Below are 22,630 nucleotides of genomic sequence, written 5' to 3' on the forward strand. Positions count from 1 at the left end.
CCCTTATATGGGATTTGGTATATAAATTTTCCCTTGGCTTTTTTGTTGTCCCATGTAGGACCAGCATGGATAGCTGGCTTGGGTGAATAGCTGATGTTTCCTCCCTTTATGGGCTACTACTAAAATGATTTATGGGCTACTACTAAAATGAGGTTGCGTTTTAAGTTGTATTTTAAGCCGTATTTTAATTAACTGTTTGTTTGTTTGGTTGTTGTTGTTGTTTCCTATTACATTTTATTGTAATTCATATTTGGTGTTAACCGCCCTGAGCCTGGCCCTGGCCGGGGAGGGCGGGGTATAAATTAAAATTTATTCATCTATCTATTTATTTACTATGACAGCATATCCCACTTTATCTATGACGCCCAATGTGAGACATTGCATTTTATGGAAGCTTGCAGTGCTTTAATTCTCCCTAAAGGACTTAGATAGGTTCTGGGTGTTTGTTTTTTTTAAAAAAGGAAGGAGACACTTTCAGAATGAAATGGACAACTCTGCTTCAGGCCTATGAAAAGCCCTTGCTGGCCTTGCTTAGTGGTCCAAGAGCCACCTTCATAAAGTGTCCCCACGCAACATGGGTCCCTTAGCAGGGGTTCCTCAGATGAAAATGTTCCAAAAAGATTATGTGAGGGTAATAAATGTTCACGTAAAAATAATAACAACAAAGACTTTCTGAATCTCGAAGAGACTCTGCTTCCCCCACCCCCTTATGAAAAGGCGGGGTGGTTGAGAGAGAAAGCCAGCGTCGCAGTATAGTTCTGGATGTCATAAATTATTAGTTATATTGGCTAGTAATTCTCTTGGAAGGGTAAATGCAGGAGGGAGTGACCTTGTTTCTTTTGCACTGCAATGCAGATCGCTACAAGAGTTGAGGGGTTTGTAGGAAGTCCTACGTAGGTTTGCCCATCTGCCCCAGGTGACTGAACGGACGCCTTCTGTTAGTGCTGTTTGCTGTACCCCCCCTCCCCAAATCTTAACTGTTTTCAACCGCATCCTGTATGACAATATTGCAATTCGTGCTGGGTTTAAAGCGAGCCTGTCCAGATCCTGCCCACTAAGGACTGGTGTCAGAAGCTGGTCAGAAATAAAACACCCAGCTGTGAGCTAATTCTTTACTCAGAGAAACCAAAACAGTACAGGCCTAGTGATCCCTGCTACTCTGCCCAGTAGGTCTTGTCCCAGTGAGGCAGTTGCAAGCACTGAAGGTCCCTGCCTTCCCACCATACTCTAAGGCTCCTCCCCAGTTCCTTTCCCAGCAGCCCAAGGCTCCATCGTCTTATGTCTTGTTGCTCTGCCCTCTTCATTCCTGTCTGGGTTGTAGGGGATTAGGGGGAGAAGAGCTGGTCACAGCAGAATGGAGAGAGTCCCTGGCTTCTTCAGCAGCCTGCCTCATCTCTGTCTCCTGGTCCTCCTCCTCTCCAGCCTCCGATTCTGGACTGCTCTCTGTCACAGCCTCTTCCTGCTCACTAAAGCCTGTTGCCTCTCCAGCTTCCGACACCTCTTCTCCCCAGTCTGCTCCCTCTTCTCCCTCTGAGCATTCATTGTCATCCCACCATCAATCCCCTGGCTCTGAGCCTTCCTCCTCTGGGGGTCCCAGCTGGTGCCTCCCACCAGTCATCTGCATCCAGCCAGTCTATGACAACGGGCGAGAGTTTGGTAAGGTGGCCTTTGTGTCTGAAGGTAAAATCCCATCCACCCACTTGGAGACAGAGAACTTGAGTTTATTTGTGTGCGTATTTAAACATATGGATTATATCTCTCAATCTCTCTCCCTCCCTCTCTCCACCCCCCTCTCTCACTCACTCACCCCCCTGCCTTTGCATTGACCTTTATTAGCTGTCACATCAAATCGTGAGATAAGCATGTATAGCTCACCCAACAGGCAATCGGTGATAAGGATATTCTTTTGTCTTTAGGCTGAGATATCTCCCCAGTGATCACTGAAAGCCATCTCTCATTACGGTCTCCCAAGCTGTCACACTCAGTGCCTTTCGGCAGCGGGGTGTGGGTGGGCAGAGATTTTCCCATCCAAAATCCTGTTTATGCTGTAATAAATTTATAAGTCTTTCAATGCGCTGCTTTGTTAAAGTGTCGGTGATTCCATTTGTACGGAACGTTAAGCCAAACCATGGTTTAGTGTGAACAGATCGCCAGTGTGGTGTAGTGGTTAAGAGTGGTAGTCTCGTAATCTGGGGAACCGGGTTCGCATCTCTGCTCCTCCACATGCAGCTGCTGGGTGACCTTGGGCTAGTCACACTTCTCTGAAGTCTCTCAGCCTCACTCACCTCACAGAGTGTTTGTTGTGGGGGAGGAAGGGAAAGGAGAATGTTAGCCGCTTTGAGACTCCTTAAAGGGAGTGAAAGGCGGGATATCAAATCCAAACTACTACTACTACTACTATTCTTCTTCTTCTTCTTCTTCTTCTTCTTCTTCTTCTTCTTCTTCTTCTTCTTCTTCATATGAGTTGAGATCACAGCGACTTTGCTCCTCGTCCGATCATGCTGCTGCTGTGAGCCAATCCATGGTTTAGTGTAGCATTGCATCCAAACCTGGACTCAGGACTTATCTTCTCACAAACAAACTAAGAATAGTAAGCTATAGAACAAGCCTTGGCTACAGATCGTGGTTTGTCTGGATCAAGAGTCCAGGTTAGAGTGTAATACTAAGCTAAACCATGGTTTGGCTCATAATCAGTGTGATTTTGGTTTGGTTGGGTTTTTTTTTAATGAAGTAGCCTGTACTAATATCTTATTAAAAGTGTCATGGTACCAGCACAAAATGGCTTCTGTGGGCTTCCAGAAGAGAGGTGCTATACTGGTGAATATTGCCACCCACAAAAAAAGCCATGGGGATAACAATACCTTACAGGGCTGTGCTAATATGAATCACTTTGAATACTTGAGGATATTACATATGCATGAAGCATAACTCAATAACAGAGCCAGTGTGGGGTAGTGGTTAGAGTGTAAGACTACGGCCTGGGAGACCAGAGTTCAAATCCTGACTCAGCCATGAAGCTCACTGGATAACCTTGGGCTAGTCACCGTATGTCACTCTTAACTTGCCTCACAGAAATGCTATGAGGCTTAAAAAGGCGGGGAGGTATTATAATTATAATGTTGTTGTTATTAAAATGTGCATACCGTCCTTCATCCTTAGATCTCAGAGTGGTTCACAACATAAAATTATATAATGAAGGCACCAAGCAAACCTCCCTGGGGAGAGTGTTCCGCAAACAGGAGCCACCACAAAAAAGGCCCGTTCTCATCTTGCCACCCTCCAGACCTCACGTGAAGGAGGCACACGATGTAAGGTCTCAGAGAATGATCTCAGGGTCCGGGTAGGTTCATATGGAGAGAGGCTGTCCTTGAGGTATTGTGGGCCTGAGCTGTTTAAGGCTTTATTGGTCAAAACCAGCACTTTGAATTGGGTCCAGAAGCTAATGTGCAGCCAGTGAGCTTGGGCCAGGATTGGTGTCATATGCTGAAACCGCCTTGCAGCCTGGCCGCCAAATTCTGCACTAGCTGAAGTTTCTGAACCGTCTTCAGAGGCAGCCCTGCATTTAATGCATTGCAGTCATCTAACCCTGTAGGCCACCCTGTCTGTTCCTTGGAGGATAGGTGAGATATGAATGGAACTAATTGATGAATTAATTATTTTCTTTTCCTTTGGCAGATGTACCGGAAAAATGTGCAGCAAATCATCCAGAATCTCATTCGTAAGCTGGCCTCCCTTAGCCAGTACGAGGAGGTGCTTGCAAAAATCAACGCTAGCTCGACGGACCGGCTGACGGTCCTGAAGACTAAACCCCAGGCCATTCAGAGGGATATCATCACCATCTGCAGCGACCCTTACATGCTAGCCCAGCAGCTGACTCACATAGAGCTAGTGAGTTGACGCTGTCCTGCTCTCCGCTGCCTCCTTATCTTGCCTGTGTTCGCCTTTCTTTGACAGCTGTGTGCGAATTTTGCCACCGGTCCTAATTCCTTTCCTTTCCCCTTTCTGCAGGAGAGGCTCAACTACATCGGACCACAGGAGTTTGTCCAGGCATTTGTACAAAAGGATCCGCTGGATAACGACAAGGTGAATGAGGGGGCTGTGTGGGTGCTAGGTTTCAGTCAGTCTACAGGACAAGTTCAGTTAGCTCAGTCAGTGGCACATGAAGGTCTTAATGTCAGGGTCGTGAGTCCGAGCCCCACGTTGGGCAAAAGATTCCTGCATTGCGGAGTTGGACTAGAATCAGTGGTTCTCAACCTTGGGTCCCCCGACGTTTTTGGCCTACAACCCCCATGATCCCTAGCTCACAGGACCAGTGGTCAGGGATGATGGGAGCCAAAAACATCTGGGGACCCAAGGTTGAGAAAGGCTGTGTTATGTACTGAAGTTCTCACCCTCGGCCAGCAGGGGGATACCGTAGATAGTTTTCACTCAGGTCCACATATGCAAATAAGGGATTGAAAGTGAAGTTCAGTGATTGGATAGTTACAGAAAATGGTTACAGTTGCGTTGTACTGGAGCTCTACATCAGCAGGCTGGCTGAACCCTTCAGTTCAGTTCTGTTCTGGCCTGTGAATAAACAAGAGCTGTTTGGAGAATCGCTGTGTCGTCTGATATGTTCACCCACAACTTAACAGGCTGGACTAGATCATTCTCTTGATCCCTTCCAACTGTATAATTCAGTGATTATGCGTGATTCTGTGAACTCCATTGATAATTTAGGATTGCAACGCTGAGACCAGGACTATGTGGGTTCCATATAGGAGGTGCAGCAGGGGAGGAAATGAGAGGATGGGCAGGAACATGGCAGTGCAGAGACTGAAGAGGTCGCCTGCGGCTGCTTTTGGCTTCCTGGAGAGTCATGTCAGTCCATGATGCTGAACAGAAGTTCATTGGGAGGGTAAAACCATCACCAGATTACAGCATCTGTTGACTTATTCTAACATCATTCACTTGAAGCACTTTAAACAGTCATGGCTTCCCCCAAAGAATCATGGGAGCTGTAGTTTTAAGGTGCTGAGACTTGTTAGGAGACCCTTATTCCCCTCACAGATGGCAACTATTCTGAAAGTGGTTTAACAACCCATCCCTCCTCCCAGGGAACTCTGGGAATTGTAGTTCTGGAAGGGGACTGCCACTTGGGTATTATACATAAAACCTCATTTAAACCAAGGCGAGGTAAAGACGATAAGAAAGCTGTAGAAGTTGAATTTTCCCCCGCTTAGAAACATGGCATGGGAAACAAACGGCTGCTCTTGTCTTCTCAGAGCTGCTATGGGGACCGGAAGAAGGCGCGGAACCTGGAAGCCTACGTAGAATGGTTCAACAGGCTCAGCTACTTAGTTGCCACAGAAATATGCATGGTAAGCAAATCAGATTACAGTTTAGGGGTTGGGTGCCATACTTGTAACACCCTTCCACATCAAAAAATCTCCCTGCAAGTAATAAACTGAAAATGGGAGATATGCTCAATCTTCCTCTAGTTCAGGTTTCCTCACCTCGGCCCTCCAGATGTTTTTGGCCTACAACTCCCATGATCCCTAGGTAGCAGGACCAGTGGTCAGGGTTGATGGGAATTGTAGTCTCAAAACATCTGGAGGGCCGAGGTTGAAGAAGCCTGCTCTAGTTTATGGTGGGAATGTGTTCAACTTGCTGTTTTGTTTTTAACATGGAGGAGAATTTAAAATATGATGCCCTGCCCTCTCTCTAGTGTGAAATGGTATATCCCTCCACCATTTGAGTCTGGCAAGGGGTTGGCACCAAGATGCCAGGTAATGCTGCCAGGCCTGCGAATACATGTGTGTTAATCAGCTCTACATTTCAGTCCCTGTGCGAAATCCTTTTTTCGGATGATTTTAATTTGCTCACCCAAAGAAAATAAAATGTGTGCAAGCCTGAAGTACCTAGCTAAGGTTAGCAGAAGGGCCTCGATAGCCCTCCACTGAATGCGAGATGCGAGTCCCGTTGTGATTTTCTGTCAGTTCTGAAACAGCCACTAGTACATAGATCAAATATACCAAGCATGGAGCTGATGGAACAACCTAAAGTCCTCCTTGTGTTGCAAGTTCTTGTACTGTATCTGTAGAATAATGTTAAATTACAGTGCCATAGATGGTAGGGACAGTGATTTTTTTTGGGGGGGGCAAAAAGATGAGGCGTTGGCACTCATGAAAGTGCCGTGGGTGCCACCACAAAATGGCCGCCGTGGGTAGGAAAAAAGATGTTCTGGTACTCTCTACCAGTGAGTACTGTTGCAAAAGAACCCTCTGGATATAGACATATGTACCTGTGCTTTCCCCCTTCATTTGCCCCTTCCTCTGCAAGAAATAAATTAAATGAAATTAAATATATTCTCTTTTGGGTTTGTTTTCCTTCAGCCTGTGAAGAAAAAGCACCGAGCGAGGATGATAGAGTACTTCATCGACGTGGCCCGGGAGTGCTTTAACATTGGCAACTTCAACTCATTAATGGCCATTATTTGTAAGTATAGATGGGAATCCTTTGTAGTTGCATGGTATTTTTAAATTGTTGCTTGTTAAAGGGTGCTTGGTTTGGAGAATGAGTTGGCTCACCTCAGTCTGATTCAGGCCAGATCTGGGCAAATTATTATTAGTATTAGTATTAGTAGTAGTAGTAGTAGTAGTAGTAATAATAATACCCCGCCCATCTGGCTGGGTTTCCCTAGCCACTCTGGGCTGCTTCCAACAGAATATTAAAATACAATAACCTATTAAACATTAAAAGCTTCCCTAAACAGGGCTGCCTTCAGATGTCTTCTAAAAGTCTGGTAGTTGTTGTTCTCTTTGACATCTGGTGGGAGGGCGTTCCACAGGACAGGTGCCACTACCGAGAAGGCCCTCTGCCTGGTTCCCTGTAACTTGGCTTCTTGCAGCGAGGGAACCTCCAGAAGGCCCTCGGCGCTGAACATTAGTGTCCGGGCAGAATGATGGGGGTGGAGAGCCTTGTCCAACTTGTGACACTGCAGATGTGGTTAGACTCCAGCTCCCACCAGCCCCAGTGAGCACGGTCAACTGCCTTTCTTCCCAATCTCTAGTTGTAGCTTAGCCAGAAACATCTGGGGGGAAGCAGGCCAGGGAAAATTTATATTGTTGCTGCCAACAACTGTACCCTGTGTCTCCCCACTCCTGCCGCACAACTGCTCTGTAATGTAATATCACTAACCAGATAGAACTGTCTTGTTGCTTTGCAGAGCGAATAATAATAATGATACTTACCGGTTGTACTGCACAGTATCTTCAGTTAGGACCCATGCAATTCTTTTGATTGCAAATTGTTTTAACTGATTTCAATATTGTGCTTCTGTATTGTCAGAGCCGCCCCTTGGTCCCAGCTCACAAAGGACCAACGCCCGGCTGTAGTTATGTACAAAAGTCTTTATTGAAGTTCAGTTTCCATTTCAAAGCCGCAGCGTGCCGCTCTACGTCTTAAAGTCTAGACCGGCGAAGTCCCGTCTGAGTCTCCGCCCCCCTGACACCAGTTTAAGACTCTAGCCTTGCCCCACCTCTTCCTTCGCTCCTTCCTCCTCTGGGCCCTCCTGCCCGCTGGGGTTTCATCCTTTCTGGACTCTTCTGACGCTGACCCCCCTGATTCTTGCCCCTCCTTCCGGCGGGCTTTAGGAGCTGGTTCCCTATCCGGGCTACCTGCTGTGCCGCTCGCCTGTACATTTGAACTTGGTGCGCGCGCCCAGCCGGTAACCTTCCTCTCGACCGTTCCCTCGCTCTCCGATGGAGGCGTGGTCAATCCTGACTCATCTTCTCTCGCTGGTGGCGAATACGCTGGCCCTGATACCTGGGGCCCTTCCCCCCCACTATGCTCTGGTGGGGAAGCTGGTCCTGATTTCCAACTGCTGCTCTGGGAGTCCCCGCTGGCACCTTGCTTCTGGGGTGTCCCCCTTGGGGCCCCCCTTGCCCTGGCCATCGGCGCCCCCTTCTGTGAATCTTCCGATTCGCTGGAGAGGCTCATGGAATCTCTCGGGCTACTGTCCTCTTCTCCTACGCTGCCCTCGGATTGCTCCCCCTCGCTCTCCATCTCCTCCCCTCCCTGCGCTCCCGCTGCGTCCCTGACATGTATTGTCACAATCCACACTAGGACGTTCAGCTAATTAAGAAATATGATGATAATTCAGATTGCTTCACAGCCATTATCTAGCTGTAATCCTTACAACAACCCCGTAGTCATTGGTATTATCCCCAATTTGTGGTGGGAAGGATTCAGGCCGAGAGAAAATGGGGTGCCAAAGGTCACCATGGCAGAAGCAAGATTGGGAACAAACACTTCCTGATGCTTAGTTTTGTCTTTTACGCTGTGTACAAACCCTGCATTTAAAGTATCTGACTTCTCCCAAAAACGAATCTGGGGAGCTGTAGTTTGTTACAGGAGCTGGAAATTGCAAACTACAGTTTCCAGGATTCTTTGGGGGGAAGTAATGTGCTTTTAAATGTTTGGCGTGCACATAGCCTTAGTCCCAACTCTCAGGACAGAGGACAGAAGGATGTGAGGCTGCTTTTGCTACCAGACCTGCAGCGCCAATACTTTCTAGTCACTTCTTCATAAAGCTGTAAGGAGGCCAGAATGGCTATCTTTGCAAATATTCAATTCCCTGTCCCCTGCTTTTTAAATATATCTAGTCCAGAATAATGATGTGCTCTTTTGCTCTTGTTTCTGCATCTTCCTTGTGGCCTTTTGAACTAAAAGCTGGAATGAATATGAGTCCTGTCTCCAGGCTAAAGAAAACCTGGTCAAAAGTCAAGACGGCTAAATTCGACATTCTCGAGGTAAATGTGGTTTGGTCACCTGAAATCTTGTTTATCCACTTGTTTATCAGCCAGGGGGACAAGTTGTTATCATCGTCTATGCAAAGATATCTACCTATTCTGTCCATTTTTTCTATCCCTAATGCTAGTTCCATTAAAGTTTGGAGAGGGTGGGTAATATATTAAAATGTTCTGACTACACACTGCTGCTTACAGTGTAGAAACAAGAGAAGCTCCTAGCCCATTAGAAAAATCTATAGTAGTCTATGCTTTCCATATGCCATTTAATGGGCAACGCTTTATTTATTTACTTTGAACGTTTGTAATCTCTCCTTCACCTGATTGTCCCAGGGCAGAGAACACAAACATAATAAAACAAAATAATATACTAAAAGGAAAATTACACTGAAAATCTATTCCGTGGGCGAATATGCAGAACATGGGTCCCAATTTGTTAAATTTCCTATTACTTCCAAATAGCTTATCTGACTCAAACATCTGATTACCTAAATATAGAGCTATACAGTGGCTTATCTCCATCCATCTCTGACTCTCTTTCGAATTTTGGATGAGCCTTTGCTGGTTGTCTGCTTTATTTGTTTATTTCATAAAATCTACGTATCGCTTGATTGTAAAAAGTAAACAAACCTCAGAGCAGTTTACAGATGAAGAAAATAATGAAATTACAGTGGTACCTTGGGTTAAGTACTTAATTCGTTCCGGAGGTCCGTTTCTTAACCTGAAACTGTTCTTAACCTGAAGCACCACTTTAGTTAATGGGGCCTCCTGCTGCTGCCGTGCCGTCGGAGCACAATTTCTGTTCTCATCCCAAAGCAAAGTTCTTAACCCGAGGTAATATTTCTGGGTTAGCGGAGTCTGTAACCTGAAGCGTATGTAACTTGAAGCGTCTGTAACCCGAGGTACCACTGTATTGGTAACACTAGCAGCAAACTAAAAACTATCTAAAAACAGGCCGATTGCTGTTTTGTATCCAGCGCTCTTCCACTGAATTAAATGCTGGACTTCTAAATAATAATAATAATAATAATAATAATAATAATAATAATAATAATAATTTATTATTTATACCCCGCCCATCTGGCTGGCCCCCCCCAGCCACTCTGGGCGGCTTCCATAGAAACCAAAAATACAGTAAAATATCACATGTTAAAAACTTCCCTGAACAGGGCTGCCTTAAGATGTCTTCTGAATGTCAGGTAGTTGTTTATCGCTTTGACATTTGCTGGAAGGGCATTCCACAGGGCGGGCGCCACTACCGAGAAGGCCCTCTGCCTGGTTCCCTGTAGCTTTGTTTCTCGCAATGAGGGAACCGTCAGAAGGCCCTCGGCGCTAGACCTCAGCGTCCGGGCAGAATGATGGGGGTGGAGACGCTCCTTCAGGTATACTGGACCGAGGCCGTTTAGGGCTTTAAAGGTCAGCACCAACACTGACCTTTTGTGGTGTCTGCTATGGCATGGAAATGTTGTGAACATTTCCACTCTTTTTTTTAAAATCTAGCATCAAATGGACCCTTCCAGCAATTTTTACAATTACCGCACAGCTCTGCGTGGAGCAGCTCAGAGGTCTTTGACAGCACACAGCAACAGAGAGAAGGTATGATTTGCAAATATATTCACGGTTGGCCAGGGATCAAATTTACTTATTAGGAGGTGTGCACCAGGTAAGCCATCTGCCTGGAGCCCAGCTTCCTGCTAACTGGGAACCGCCTGGGGGGGGGGGAATGTGCATTTTTGGTCACTGATTGTCCCTTTTTTCATAAAGAAATGTAACATCTGGCCTGTCCTAAAGGGTTCTGTGTGCTTTGCACTTAAAAAAAATACTCTTGAATACTGTGCCAAGGTAATCAGTTTCATGCCAAGGAAATCTCCCTTCTGCAACTTGTATAAATGATGCAAGCTAGGCCCCTTTGTACAGTTCCCTTACTTTGGATAATTTATTCCGGTTTGGCTAGTCATGAGGAGAAGCATGGAGCTATGCAACATCGCTGTCCATCACCATTAGGGATCTATTTTATCCATTCCTTGGGCTCCTCATATTTTGCCATACGTTGCCCACATGCTTTCGAACATATACATGTGACTCTTAAGGCCAAGGAATTTGTTGTCGTTTTAAAAGATGAAAGGTGAGGGCTAGTGGTGGCGTCAGAGGGACACGGGTGGCGCTGTGGGTTAAACCACAGAGCCTTGGACTTGCCAATCAGAAGGTCAGCGGTTCAAATCCCCGCAACGGGGTGAGCTCCCATTGCTCGGTCCCAGCTCCTGCCAACCTAGCAGTTCGAAAGCACGTCAAAGTGCAAGTAGATAAATAGGTACCGCTGTGGCGGGAAGGTAAAAAAAACCACGGCATTTCCGTGCACTGCTCTGGTTTGCCAGAAGCAGCTTAGTCATGCTGGCCACATGACCCAGAAGCTGTACGCCAGCTCCCTCAGCCAATAAAGCGAGATGAGCGCCGCAACCCCAGAGTCGGCCACGACTGGACTTAACAGTCAGGGGTCCCTTTACCTTTACTAGTGGTGGCATCAGAGGCTCTACTGTTTTTAAGCTAGCAGAAAGGAAGGCTTTATAATGGGAACCTTGCAGAATTTTATTGGACTCCAACTTCCATCATCCCCAGTCAATGTGGTTGATGGTCTTGAATGATGGGAGTTGTAGTCCAGCAACTTCCTGAAGGCCACATGTTCCCCAGGCATGTGTTTTAATAATGCAAATTAATCAAGCTGGAACACTAATTATTTGGGCAAGCCTTTCCTGATGGGAAATGTGATGTTATTCCTGTCCATGGCTGCCTTTGCAGAGAATCAGTTTCTTAGTGGGTTTTCTCTCTCATTTCCATTGCCGCAGAAATAGAGCCAAGTTAGAAAAGTGTGAGAAGCAAACACTTTGCTCTTTCCGGATGAAAGGCAGAAAGATGAAAGCTTTGCAGGCTGCTCCTCGGCCAAAAGATATTCTCTGAAATCTCTGTACTTTGAGGAAAGCAGTACCTCCTGGAGTTCAGCTGAACCTTTTAAAAAAGGCAGCCTTTACCTGCATGATCAATTGTGGGTTGGGTTGTTTATTTTGGTGGGAATGGAATGCTAGCAGTAGAAACTACAGGAGGGGGTTGAAAAGATTATTATGGTCAACACTCCATGAAATAGAGGTTGTGAAGTGGGAAAAGAGGAAGGTTCATATATCAGGTATTGAGACTCTTGTGATAAGCTTGTAAGTTTGGAAATATACTGATATTGTGCATATGTGTCCATGTGTTTGCATGCCAGATGCAATGGGAAACCCAAAGGGAAACTGGCTCCCATTTAGCTCCCAAGCTAAGTTCAAGAAGTTGGTTCTAGTGTGCAAAATCCCATAACACTTGGGACCAGGATTCCTGAAGGACACCCCTTATATACCAAATCAGTCACTGCTAGGACTGGGTGGGGATGCGGGTGGCGCTGTGGGTTAAACCACAGAGCCTAGGACTTGCTGATCAGAAGGTCGGCGGTTCGAATCCCCGCGACGGGGTGAGCTCCCGTTGCTGGGTCCCTGCTCCTGCCAACCTAGCAGTTCGAAAGCACGTCAAAGTGCAAGTAGATAAATAGGTACCGCTCCAGCGGGAAAGTAAACGGCATTTCCGTGCGCTGCTCTGGTTTGCCAGAAGCGGCTTAGTCATGCTGGCCACATGAGCCGGAAGCTGTATGCCGGCTCCCTCGGCCAATAAAGTGAGATGAGCGCTGCAACCCCAGAGTCAGGGGTTCCTTTACCTTTACATGTGAGGTTAATCACATGGTTAAAACAAGTGCACCTAATTTGGCCCTCTTGGAGGGAAAGCTGGTATAACATGTACAAAACAAAACAAATTCCTTCCAGTAGCACCTTAAAGACCAACTAAGTCAGTTCTTGGTATGAGCTTTCGTGTGCATGCACACTTCTTCAGATACACTGAAACAGAAGTTTCCAGACCCTTCTATATAGTGAGAAGGTGGGGAGGGGTATTACTCAGAAGGGTGGTGGGAATGGATGATTGGCAGATAGCTGTGATGAGCCTGTTGACGACTTTTAACGACTGCAATAGGTCTTACAGGAAAAAGCAAGGGGTGAAAAGGTGAAAAATGGCTTTGTCATGTATAATGAGATAAGAATCCAAGGTCTTTGTTCAGACCAGGTTTCTCCATGGTTTTAAGTTTGGTGATAAGTTGTAATTCAGCAGCTTCTCTTTCCAGTCTATTTCTGAAATTCCTTTGTAGTAAAACAGCTACTTTGAGATCTTGTATAGAATGTCCTGGGAGATTGAAGTGTTCTCCTATCTGTAACTGGTATAACATGTAGTTCGGCTCCCTCGGCCAATAAAGCGAGATGAGCGCCACAACCCCAGAGTCGTCCATGACTGGATCTAACAGTCAGGGGTCCCTTTACCTTTACCTTTAGAGCTGGGTGATATATCGATATATCATCCAAAACTGGTTTGAAGTCCATATCATGATATCTGTTTCATTATTTTTGACCTGCCGACATATCGTGAATCATGATGTGTATGTGTGTGTGTTATGCAAAAATACCAATGTGAGAAAAACCGTGCAGCCAGCTCATGTCTTTACATAGATCCACCCTTATTTCAGACATTGTGATATATTTGTATATCACGATGTTTAACTGGTGATAAATCACGGTGTTGAATACCAGGTATTGCCCAGCCCTAGTCGCTGTGCTGTGAAGATGGGGGCCTCCTACAGATATCATCTTATTAGGAGGTCCATTCCTATGCATAACATAGGAATCGGGTCTTTATATTGTCACAGCACCAGCCCTTTGGAATCACTCCCCGCTTGAATATCAACTAGGCCTCATCTCTGTTGTCTTTTCGATGCCAAACGAAGACTTTTCTCTTTCAACAGGCCTTTTAAATTGAGGTTGACAGACATACAGTGGTGCCTCGCAAGACGAAAATAATCCGTTTCGCGAGTCTCTTCGTCTAGCGGTATTTTCGTCTTGCGAAGCATCCCTATTAGCGGATTAGCGCTATTAGCGGCTTAGCGGCTATTAGTGGCTTAGCGGCTTAGAAAAAGGGGGGGAAAGGGAAAAAACTCGCAAGACTCGCAAGACGTTTTCGTCTTGCGAAGCAAGCCCATAGGGAAATTCGTCTTGCGAAGCGCCTCGAAAAACAGAAAACCCTTTCGTCTAGCGGGTTTTTTGTCTTGCAAGGCATTCGTCTTGCGGGGCACCACTGTAATAAGACAAAAACCAAAAAGTGAAGTAAAAAAAGAATGGGAGTGCCTAAATGAATACCTCAAAAGTCAAGGTTTGAGGGCAGAAATCTGTCTGAGTCTGGAATAACCTTGTGAAGGGAAAGGATATGAAAGAAGGATATATATCTAGATGTTAGGATAGAGATGATAAATAAAACAGGAAAACAGGAAGACACAATGAGAGATAAAGGAGGTGCTGTGGGATTGGTGGAAGTCAATGTCTTGTTGTTGTTTTAGTGTTTATAATATTAACTTGTAAGATATGGAGTTGTTGTTGTTGTTGTTGTTGCTTTCTTTAGTTTTCGAATGCTGATTTTTGTGTGTTGTGTATTGTTATTTTTTGATATCTTTCGTGTTGTTGTTGTTGTTTGGAAAATACTAATAAAAGTTATTTTTAAAAAATAAATAATAAATTGAGGTTTCCCAGTGTGCAGCTGTATCGGGATGGTTTTTAAGATGTTTGCTCCCTTGTTGCTTGCTGCCCTGGGGTCCTTTGGGAAGAAGGGGCAGGGTATAAATTTAATAAATAAATGAGCAAATACATCCAGAGTGGAGAACCTCCAGCTCAAGGTTGGCCACAGTCCTGCTTAATTTCAGCTGGGCCTTAGGAAATTGCGGGGAGTGTAAAGAAAGATCCTTGAACTCATAAGTTCATTAATACTTGTGTTCAGCCCCTGATCCCTGGCCTTTGGTAGAAAAAGAATGTGTGCCTTAGACAAACAGTGTCACTATTATGCTAGCTTCAGCGCTGCTGAAAGGGAGGGGAAGGGCTACTAGAGAGTGTCAACGGTGCTGAACTAGATGAATAAAAAGGTCAGACTTTGTATAAGCCACCTTAGAAATGCTCCTTTGCCTCTAGGCTACGTGCATTAGCCGTTTTCAAGTTTTTACTGGAACACCTTGACTTCGCCCATTATTGTGCTTCCTCCCTTCTGGAACTGGATGCTAACTAAGCCTGTTGTTCCCCTTCTTCCTTAGATCGTCATCCCTTTCTTCAGCCTGCTTATCAAGGACATTTACTTCCTCAACGAGGGCTGTGCCAACCGCCTGCCCAACGGCCACGTTAATTTCGAAGTAAGTAGAGCATGCTCGGAATTTCTCGATGTGTGTATCTGTGTGTGGTTTGTTTTTTTAACCGACAAGCTTTGCTAATTAAACTGTGAGCAGAAAGCCTTGCCGGAGGCTTGGCTGCCCATCTCGCTAACTGTGAGCATGACTAGTCCTGGAGGTATAGACTTAATCATTTGGTGTCTGCTGCCTGTTGGCAAAGACCCCACCCTTTGGGGGAGAATGTCTGCTCTGACTTTGTCTCTTTCACTGCTCGTGGTTGGCTATGCCCTTCCTCTAAAAACAGACAAGCATTCAGGTTCCCCCCTCTCTCTTTTTACATCTGTTTTAGGGCCACATCTGCACTATACATTTTAAGCGGAATCATAGAATTGTAGAGTTTGGAAGCATAGCTGTCAACGTTTCCCTTTTCTTGCGAGAAATCCTATTCAGAATAAGGGAATTTCCCTTTAAAAAAGGGAAATGTTGACAGCTATGGTTGGAAGGGACCCTGAGGGTCATCTTGTTCAATCCCCTGCAATGTAGGTATCTTTTGCCCAACGTGGGGTTCAAACCCATGACCCTGAGATTAAAGGTCTCATGCTCTACCGACTGAGCTGTCCCATTTTAAACTGTCATGGCTTCCACCAAAGAATCATGGGAACTGAAGTTTGTTAAGGGTGCTGAGAGTTGTTAGGAGACCCCTATTCCTTTCACAGATTATGAAGCCCACTTCCTGGGAGTTTCAGCTCTCTTAAGGGTGAAGCATCACTGTCATATGATGGTGAAGTGGCGTCGTCAGTTCTTACTTCAGAAAAAGAGCGAGTGTACCTCTATCGTAAGGGATGCGGGTGGCGCTGTGGGTTAAACCACAGAGCCTAAGGCTTGCCCATCAGAAGGTCGGCGGTTCGAATCCCCACGACAGGGTGAGCTCCCATTGCTCGGGCCCAGCTCCTGCCAACCTAGCAGTTTGAAAGCACGTCAAAGTGCAAGTAGATAAATAGGTACCTCTCCAGCGGGAAGGTAAACGGCGTTTCCGTGCGCTGCTCTCGTTCACCAGAAGCAGCTTAGTCATGCTGGCCACAGCTGTACGCTGGCTCCCTCGGCCAATAAAGCGAGATGAGAGCCGCAACCCCAGAATCGGCCACGACTGGACCTAATGGTCAGGGGTCCCTTTACCTCTTTACCTCTATCGCAGCTGTCAGAAATGCTAATTTGGAATTTTACACCATGCATCCCTCTCTTTTCTTGACTCAGACTTTGATTGGTTGTTTGGTTTGGTTTGTTTTTGTGGACATGTTTTTACTGACCTTCTCTGCCCTCTATTAAATTCCAGAAATTTTGGGAACTGGCTAAACAAGTGAGTGAGTTTATGACGTGGAAACAAGTTGAGTGCCCTTTTGAAAGAGACCGGAAAATCCTTCCATACCTGCTCACCGTCCCAGTCTTCAGCGAGGATGGTAAGAGATGTGCAAACTCTGGTCATTGTGCAGTGTGTCTGCTGTCATCTATCACTTTATTTTTTTGGAAATACAGAAGACCACCCTAGCTTTGTTGGAGGTAGCCCCTTGGGAGAAGAAGGGGCAGTGTTAGCATTTGATACACCTGTGAGTCTCTGAGAAAGAGGAGTACATAAAACCCACAGTACTACAAGTTGGTGATGAAAGGCCAGCTATATGCAGTGCTGATTGGCTAGCATCCATAGCATCATCAAAACAACCCCCGCTTCCAATCGCAAAGGACTGGTTTGCTCTTATCAATGAATAAGGGTACATAATAGCTCTAGGAAGGAAGGAAGGGAGGGAGGGAGGGAGGGAGGGAGGGAGGGAGGGAGGGAAGGAAAGGAAGGAAGGAAGGAAGGAAGGAAGGAAGGAAGGAAGGAAGGAAGGAAGGAAGTCCACCTGAGTCACAGGATGGAGAAGCAAGACAGTCCCTGCAACAGAAAAACATTTGATTCACAATTAAAACAATGCAAGTCTAGAAATAATGGTTGTTTAAATTTGGTGACCGTGCTTCAAATAATGGTTGTCGCCTGCCATGAATGTCCCAACTGAGATAGAAAGGTGGCATGTAATTAATTGCAATAATTCAAAAATCCATAGCCAAGTATTCTAACCACAAATAGTAAGAGGAGGACAATCATTACAGAAAATCAGGATGGATAGAATATTCTGCAAGCAGTTTTTTTTAATAAAAAAAGCATTATAAGAGGGTTCTTTACCATCCAGACCTTGTTACTGTACACTTGGAAGTGACAAGGCCCCTACCCCAAGCGGTGAGATGCTGATGAAGTCCTCTGAGGCAAGGACTGGAAGATAGTTATTTATTTGTTGCATTTGTGTCCTACTTCTTTATCAGGAAGCTCAACACAATTCTCCCCCTCCTCATTTTAATCTCCACAATGACCTTGTGAGGCAGGTTAGGCTGAGAGTGAGTGACTTGCCCTGGAGGTCTTCCGGTGAGCTGAGTGGGGTTTCGAACCCTGGTCTCCCGGGTCCCAGTCCGACACTCTACCCGTTACACTACACTGGCTCGCATGCCTGTAATGACGACGTTCTGTTTCTTCTGACTGCAGCACTTTACTTGGCTTCCTACGAGAGCGAAGGCCCCGAGAACCACATTGAAAAAGACAGATGGAAGACTCTCAGGTCAGTGTCAAAGGGGATTGCCATCAGATAAATCAGCAGACTGCAAAGTTGCTTGAGCGCTAAGACACCTTTGATACCAAGTGTTCCACTGCTGCATGCCTCAACAGATGGACACAGTGTGAACTGGCTTCCAAAAAAAAAAGTCATATTTAATTTCTGGGCTTTCCCAAAGTATTAGCACACAAGCTGTTTCATCTTCCTGTTTTTTTGTTCCTTCCACCCATCCCCAATGTATTAGGAACCTCCTTTTTCATCTTTAAAAACTGAATGAATGCATTTATTTATTTTTGCCCAGACAGATTTCCATTTTCCTTCCCTTTCTTGTTTGAAGGCTTTTGTCCAGTCAGTCATGCATGTTTCTAAATTCTCCTAAAGTTGAATTGTTGTGCTGATTCAGGCCTGGTGCCCTTTTGTATGCTGCTAGGCTGCAACTCCCATCATTCCTTAACAATTGGACATGATGGGAGCTGGAGTCTAACAATAGCTAGAGCGTACCAGGTTAGGGAAGGGATGTGGGTGGCGCTGTGGGTTAAACCACAGAGCCTAGGACTTGCCGATCAGAAGGTCGGTGGTTCGAATCCCTGCGACGGGGTGAGCTCCCGTTGCTCGGTCCCTGCTCCTGCCAACCTAGCAGTTTGAAAGCACGTCAGAGTGCAAGTAGATAAATAGGTACCGCTCTGGCAGGAAGGTAAACGGCGTTTCCGTGCGCTGCTCTGGTTCACCAGAAGCGGCTTAGTCATGCTGGCCACATGACCCGGAAGCTGTACACTGGCTCCCTTGGCCAATAAAGCGAGATGAGCGCCACAACCCCAGAGTCGGTCACGACTGGACCTAATGGTCAGGGGTCCCTTTACCTTTACTTTACCTACCAGGTTAGGAAAGGCTGCATTGGTTAAAGTCCCTTATTGTCCCTCCTTTGCCAGTTAAGGAACTGTGGCATGCAAAAATGAAACCATATGCCAGTGGCAGTTGGGGAATGAAACTTGCTAGTGCAATACCTTTTTGCCTGAGAAAGTTGCACAATGTTTTGGTGCGACCTTAGGGCAGGGCCATTGACAGGCGTAGCCTGGGAAGAGAGGGGGTGGCGATAGGAAACTCCCAAGGGCCAAACAGAGATTTGGAGGGCCACTTCTGCCCTAACCCAGACCTGAGGTTCCCCACTGTCTGCTCTGCACTTTTGAAAGATCAAAATTAGCACCTTTGAGGTTGCTGCCAATCTACTGTGCTCCCGAGAGCTACAAGCCCTAAAATACACCCAGACCCATTTGGTGGACAGTTCAGAGAGCGACCAACAAATGCAGCATCTGAGACAATCTGTGGAGCGGTTTCCCAGTGTCCTAATCCATGGAGAGCTGTCTTAATATCTTCAGTTTGTTGTCCTTCCTGTTCATGGGGTGGTCTTCGCTGTCAGCTCCTCAGATGTCATATTGCCCCTTGTAGAAAGGAGGAGAACCGGAGCAAAACTTGAATTAATTGGCTGTGTCTGCCATTGGTTTGGGCTTCATTTGTCATTGGTTTTGGCGCCACCTGCTGTTGGCCTCCCACCTGTCCTGCCAACCGCCTCTGTTCCTAATGAGTGTCCTCTCTACTCCTCTGTCTTTTAGGTCAACGCTTCTTGGAAGGGTTTAATCCATGACTGGCTTCCTGCTGCTGCTGCTGTTGCTGCTGCTGCTGTGCTGACGTGGATTATTTTTTTAATTGAAGGCCATTATTGATGTCACTTATTTATTTTCCCCCTCCTCCCCCTCCCTCCCTCTTTAAATCAAGTGACATTTTAAGTTATAAGAGCTGTGCAGCTAGTTAAGACATGTCAGGACTTTATTAAACGTAAGGAACACCCGCAAGTTAACTCGAGAACAAGCAGACCAGCTTCTCAAACCTGATGGATCATCAGATTAAGTGACTGGTTTGTTTTGGGTGATTGATCAAAAGACAGCAATGAGGAAAATCGTTTGAAGATCTGACTCTTCTTTGAATCATTTCAAAACACCTGGATGGGATTCCATCACCACCTTTAAAAAAAAACTTTCACCTCGCTGCTCCTTTGTATTAACAACTTGCTGCTACTTGTGGGCTGGAGTCTCGAACAAACTTTCATTGCAACTGCTGGCATCTCGTTTTTCGACTGCGTCATGTTTTGAGCGGTGAATGGAAAGGAAAACTGTCTCGGGCTGATATTTTGCTCAGCAAATCTAAGAACTTTGGTTTCCTCCTTGGGGAGAAGAAGAAACATTCACGGCAAAGTGACATGGGCTGCTTAAGATTTGCGTTTATTTATCGTGGGAAAGGGATTAATGGTTATTCCTTTGGGGTCGTTGGGTTTTTCGTTTGTTTTGTTTCTTCCTTGAGTTTGCTGCTGGCTGGCAAACTATTGTTGTGGTATTATTTAAAAACGAGAAGTGATTAAACTCAGTGCTGTGATAGGAAAAGCAGAGACACTAGAAGGAAACGTAGCAAATGTAGCTAGACTCTGTAGAGAAGAAACCCTCTCCCCAATTTATAGTTACACTGTCTTTTTATTTGTTTCTGAAGGGCACATTTACACAGTAAATATAATCTGGTATGAATCTGATTTAACTTCCTGACTTTATCCAGAAAACCTCAGAAACTGTAGCTATCTGAAAGTAGTCAGGGTAGAGACCTCCAGCTCAGGAGGAATGACTCTAGATGTAATTGGACTACAACTTGTTCATAAAACTATTTCCTCCCATAGTTTCTTGGGGAGCCAAAACATTTAAACCGAATTGGATTGGTTTTAAATATCTAATGTAGACATGACCAAGTGGTCTGCATCTCCTTTCCACCCCAGGTTATTGGTTGAACAATTTGACTTATTATTTCCTCTTCAGAAATTGCAGCTCAGACCGTGGGTAAATCAATGCCTTTATTGAGGGTTTTTGAGAAAAACGGAAGTAATGGTTGAAGTAATGTGTGACCCAGTAAAGCTAACTGGAATTGTGTGATGTCTTAAAGACAAGGGAAGGATAATCTTCTGCTAAAGTGTGGGTTGAAAACAACCGACTGTCTTTTGCTTCATGAGTTTATGAGCAATGTTTTGACTGTGAAAGAGGGCCTCTTGTTATACATTCTGTAGTAACCGGAATGCTTAGCCACTGTATTTTGCCCTCTAGGAAATTCTGTCAAATGAAGCATAACCCTCCATTATTAGGCAGCCTAATGTTCGAGGTGGGGGTCCTTCATTTGCCAGAATCATTTTCTAAGCACAGGGATTTGTATGTAATCAGTGCCGCCGTTCAAAATTGAAAATAAATATATCTATATCTACACTTGCATTGCCCTGCATACTTGTAGATTTGGAAAAGGAATTCAAGGCTCGACTCTTCTTCTTCTTTAATTACTTCTGCAAGAAAAGAGACATTGACAAGGAATGGCGGCTTCTGCTCCTTGAGAGATGTGCAGGATCCCACTGTTAAGAATTTACACTACCACCCCCCTGTGATCACAACTTGTATTGGCAGAGTTTGTATGCGTGTCTTGGTGTAGACTCCCATGGGCTGTTCCTAGTTTCTCTGAGCCATACTCAACTCATTTCTATAAATGATATTTATTTACATATAATCACATTACGTAACATCATACCCTCTTACTTTATCTCTTTGGCTCAACTGAGCCTAACGACTTCCATCCCTCCCGTCTGATGGTTTACATTACTTTACATTACTCAACCTGAATAGGTAGCAATTTCATTTTACAAATCTTCAAATAACTCTTCTAATGATGTTAATTGCTTACACTTGTCTTTCAGATATAATATAATATAATATAAATACAATATAAATTTGCTCCAGTCCTTTTGGAATGCTTGGTCTCGCTGGTTCTGGGTTCTTCCTGTCAGTTCTGCAATACTGAAATCAAGGGATCTAAGTTATCCATGTCTATTGATTTCAGTAGGTCTACTCTAAGTATAAATAGTATTGGATTCAACCCTCTTGCAGGTGGAATCATGAGGGGAGAATAACATTTGAAGAAATGAACACTTCTTACTAGTCACCATTCCCTACTCTATAAACTGAAGGGTGTGGCTCTCTAGCACAAAAAAGGAAGTAAAAATGAGTTGTTGTTTTTAGGACTGCAGCTTTTAAAGTTCAATGGAAATTTTAAAAGCAGCAGGCTGAAGCTTATCTCTAGTCTTAGTACTGTGGGCCCATTAATTTATCTCTGATCATAGCACTGTGGTGCTCAGCACTAATACGTCGGAGGAGCAGATCTCTGCACCTGACATTTTGCAACATCAGGTGATCGATGAGTGGGCATGTTTTGCTCAAAATGGCCTCGTAGGCCAAACCCAGAGGCCTGTCAGGCCTAATCATGCCCATGGACAAGAGGTTCCCCATGATAATGGCAGCCACCTCACATGGTGTAATGGTGTTGGCCCTCTGTAGAAACTGGATAATTCATAATTCAACCGCGTCACAGATTTTCACCAATATGACCACCTCTTCCTTTGTGTGTGAAATACTTCATTCAACTCTACATTTCTAGGCACTCAGGCTAGCCCTGTTTGTACTTCAGGCTACGGGTGTTAGGCCTGGTCACCATAAATGGTGGAACCTAGTGGCCTCTAGAAGTTGCTGGATTAAAATTCCCCAAATCTCTGACCTTTGGCCATTTTGGCTGGGACTTCCAGGAATCAAACAGCAGGTGGAAAAGTATGGCAACAGAGACACCTGTCAAATATAGATGGAAGGAGATGAATGTTTATATCCCTCATTTCCTCAAGGTAGTTCTCCTGGACACTTACATTTTTCTTCTCGCCCACGACAACCTTTTGTGGTGGGTTCAACCCAGAGACAGTAACTAGCCCAAGGTTACCCAGTGAGTTTCAGGACTGAGTGGAGATTTGAGCCTGGCCTGAATCCATTATCCCACAGTGTGTCTTGAACCTTGAGACGTCATTGCCCCTC

At 45.3% G+C, this 22,630-nt stretch overlaps 1 protein-coding gene across 2 annotated transcripts in view; it reads left to right on the top strand.

The window, feature by feature from the left end:
* Positions 1-20,992, top strand: part of RASGEF1B (RasGEF domain family member 1B) — a 266,494-nt gene extending 245,502 nt beyond the window's left edge. For both annotated transcript variants that reach the window (XM_081876963.1, XM_081876964.1), the window contains 10 exons: positions 3,676-3,888; positions 4,009-4,083; positions 5,265-5,360; positions 6,375-6,477; positions 8,713-8,792; positions 10,290-10,385; positions 14,989-15,084; positions 16,394-16,517; positions 17,633-17,705; positions 19,310-20,992. In XM_081876963.1, the coding sequence (XP_081733089.1) occupies positions 3,676-3,888; positions 4,009-4,083; positions 5,265-5,360; positions 6,375-6,477; positions 8,713-8,792; positions 10,290-10,385; positions 14,989-15,084; positions 16,394-16,517; positions 17,633-17,705; positions 19,310-19,334 (981 nt within the window). In that variant the 3' untranslated portion in view covers positions 19,335-20,992. The remainder of the gene's footprint in view (positions 1-3,675; positions 3,889-4,008; positions 4,084-5,264; positions 5,361-6,374; positions 6,478-8,712; positions 8,793-10,289; positions 10,386-14,988; positions 15,085-16,393; positions 16,518-17,632; positions 17,706-19,309) is intronic.
* The last annotated feature ends 1,638 nt before the right edge of the window (positions 20,993-22,630 follow it).

This window comes from Podarcis erhardii (assembly GCF_964252035.2).
Source record: "Podarcis erhardii genome assembly, chromosome: 9".
Classification (NCBI taxonomy): domain Eukaryota; kingdom Metazoa; phylum Chordata; class Lepidosauria; order Squamata; family Lacertidae; genus Podarcis; species Podarcis erhardii.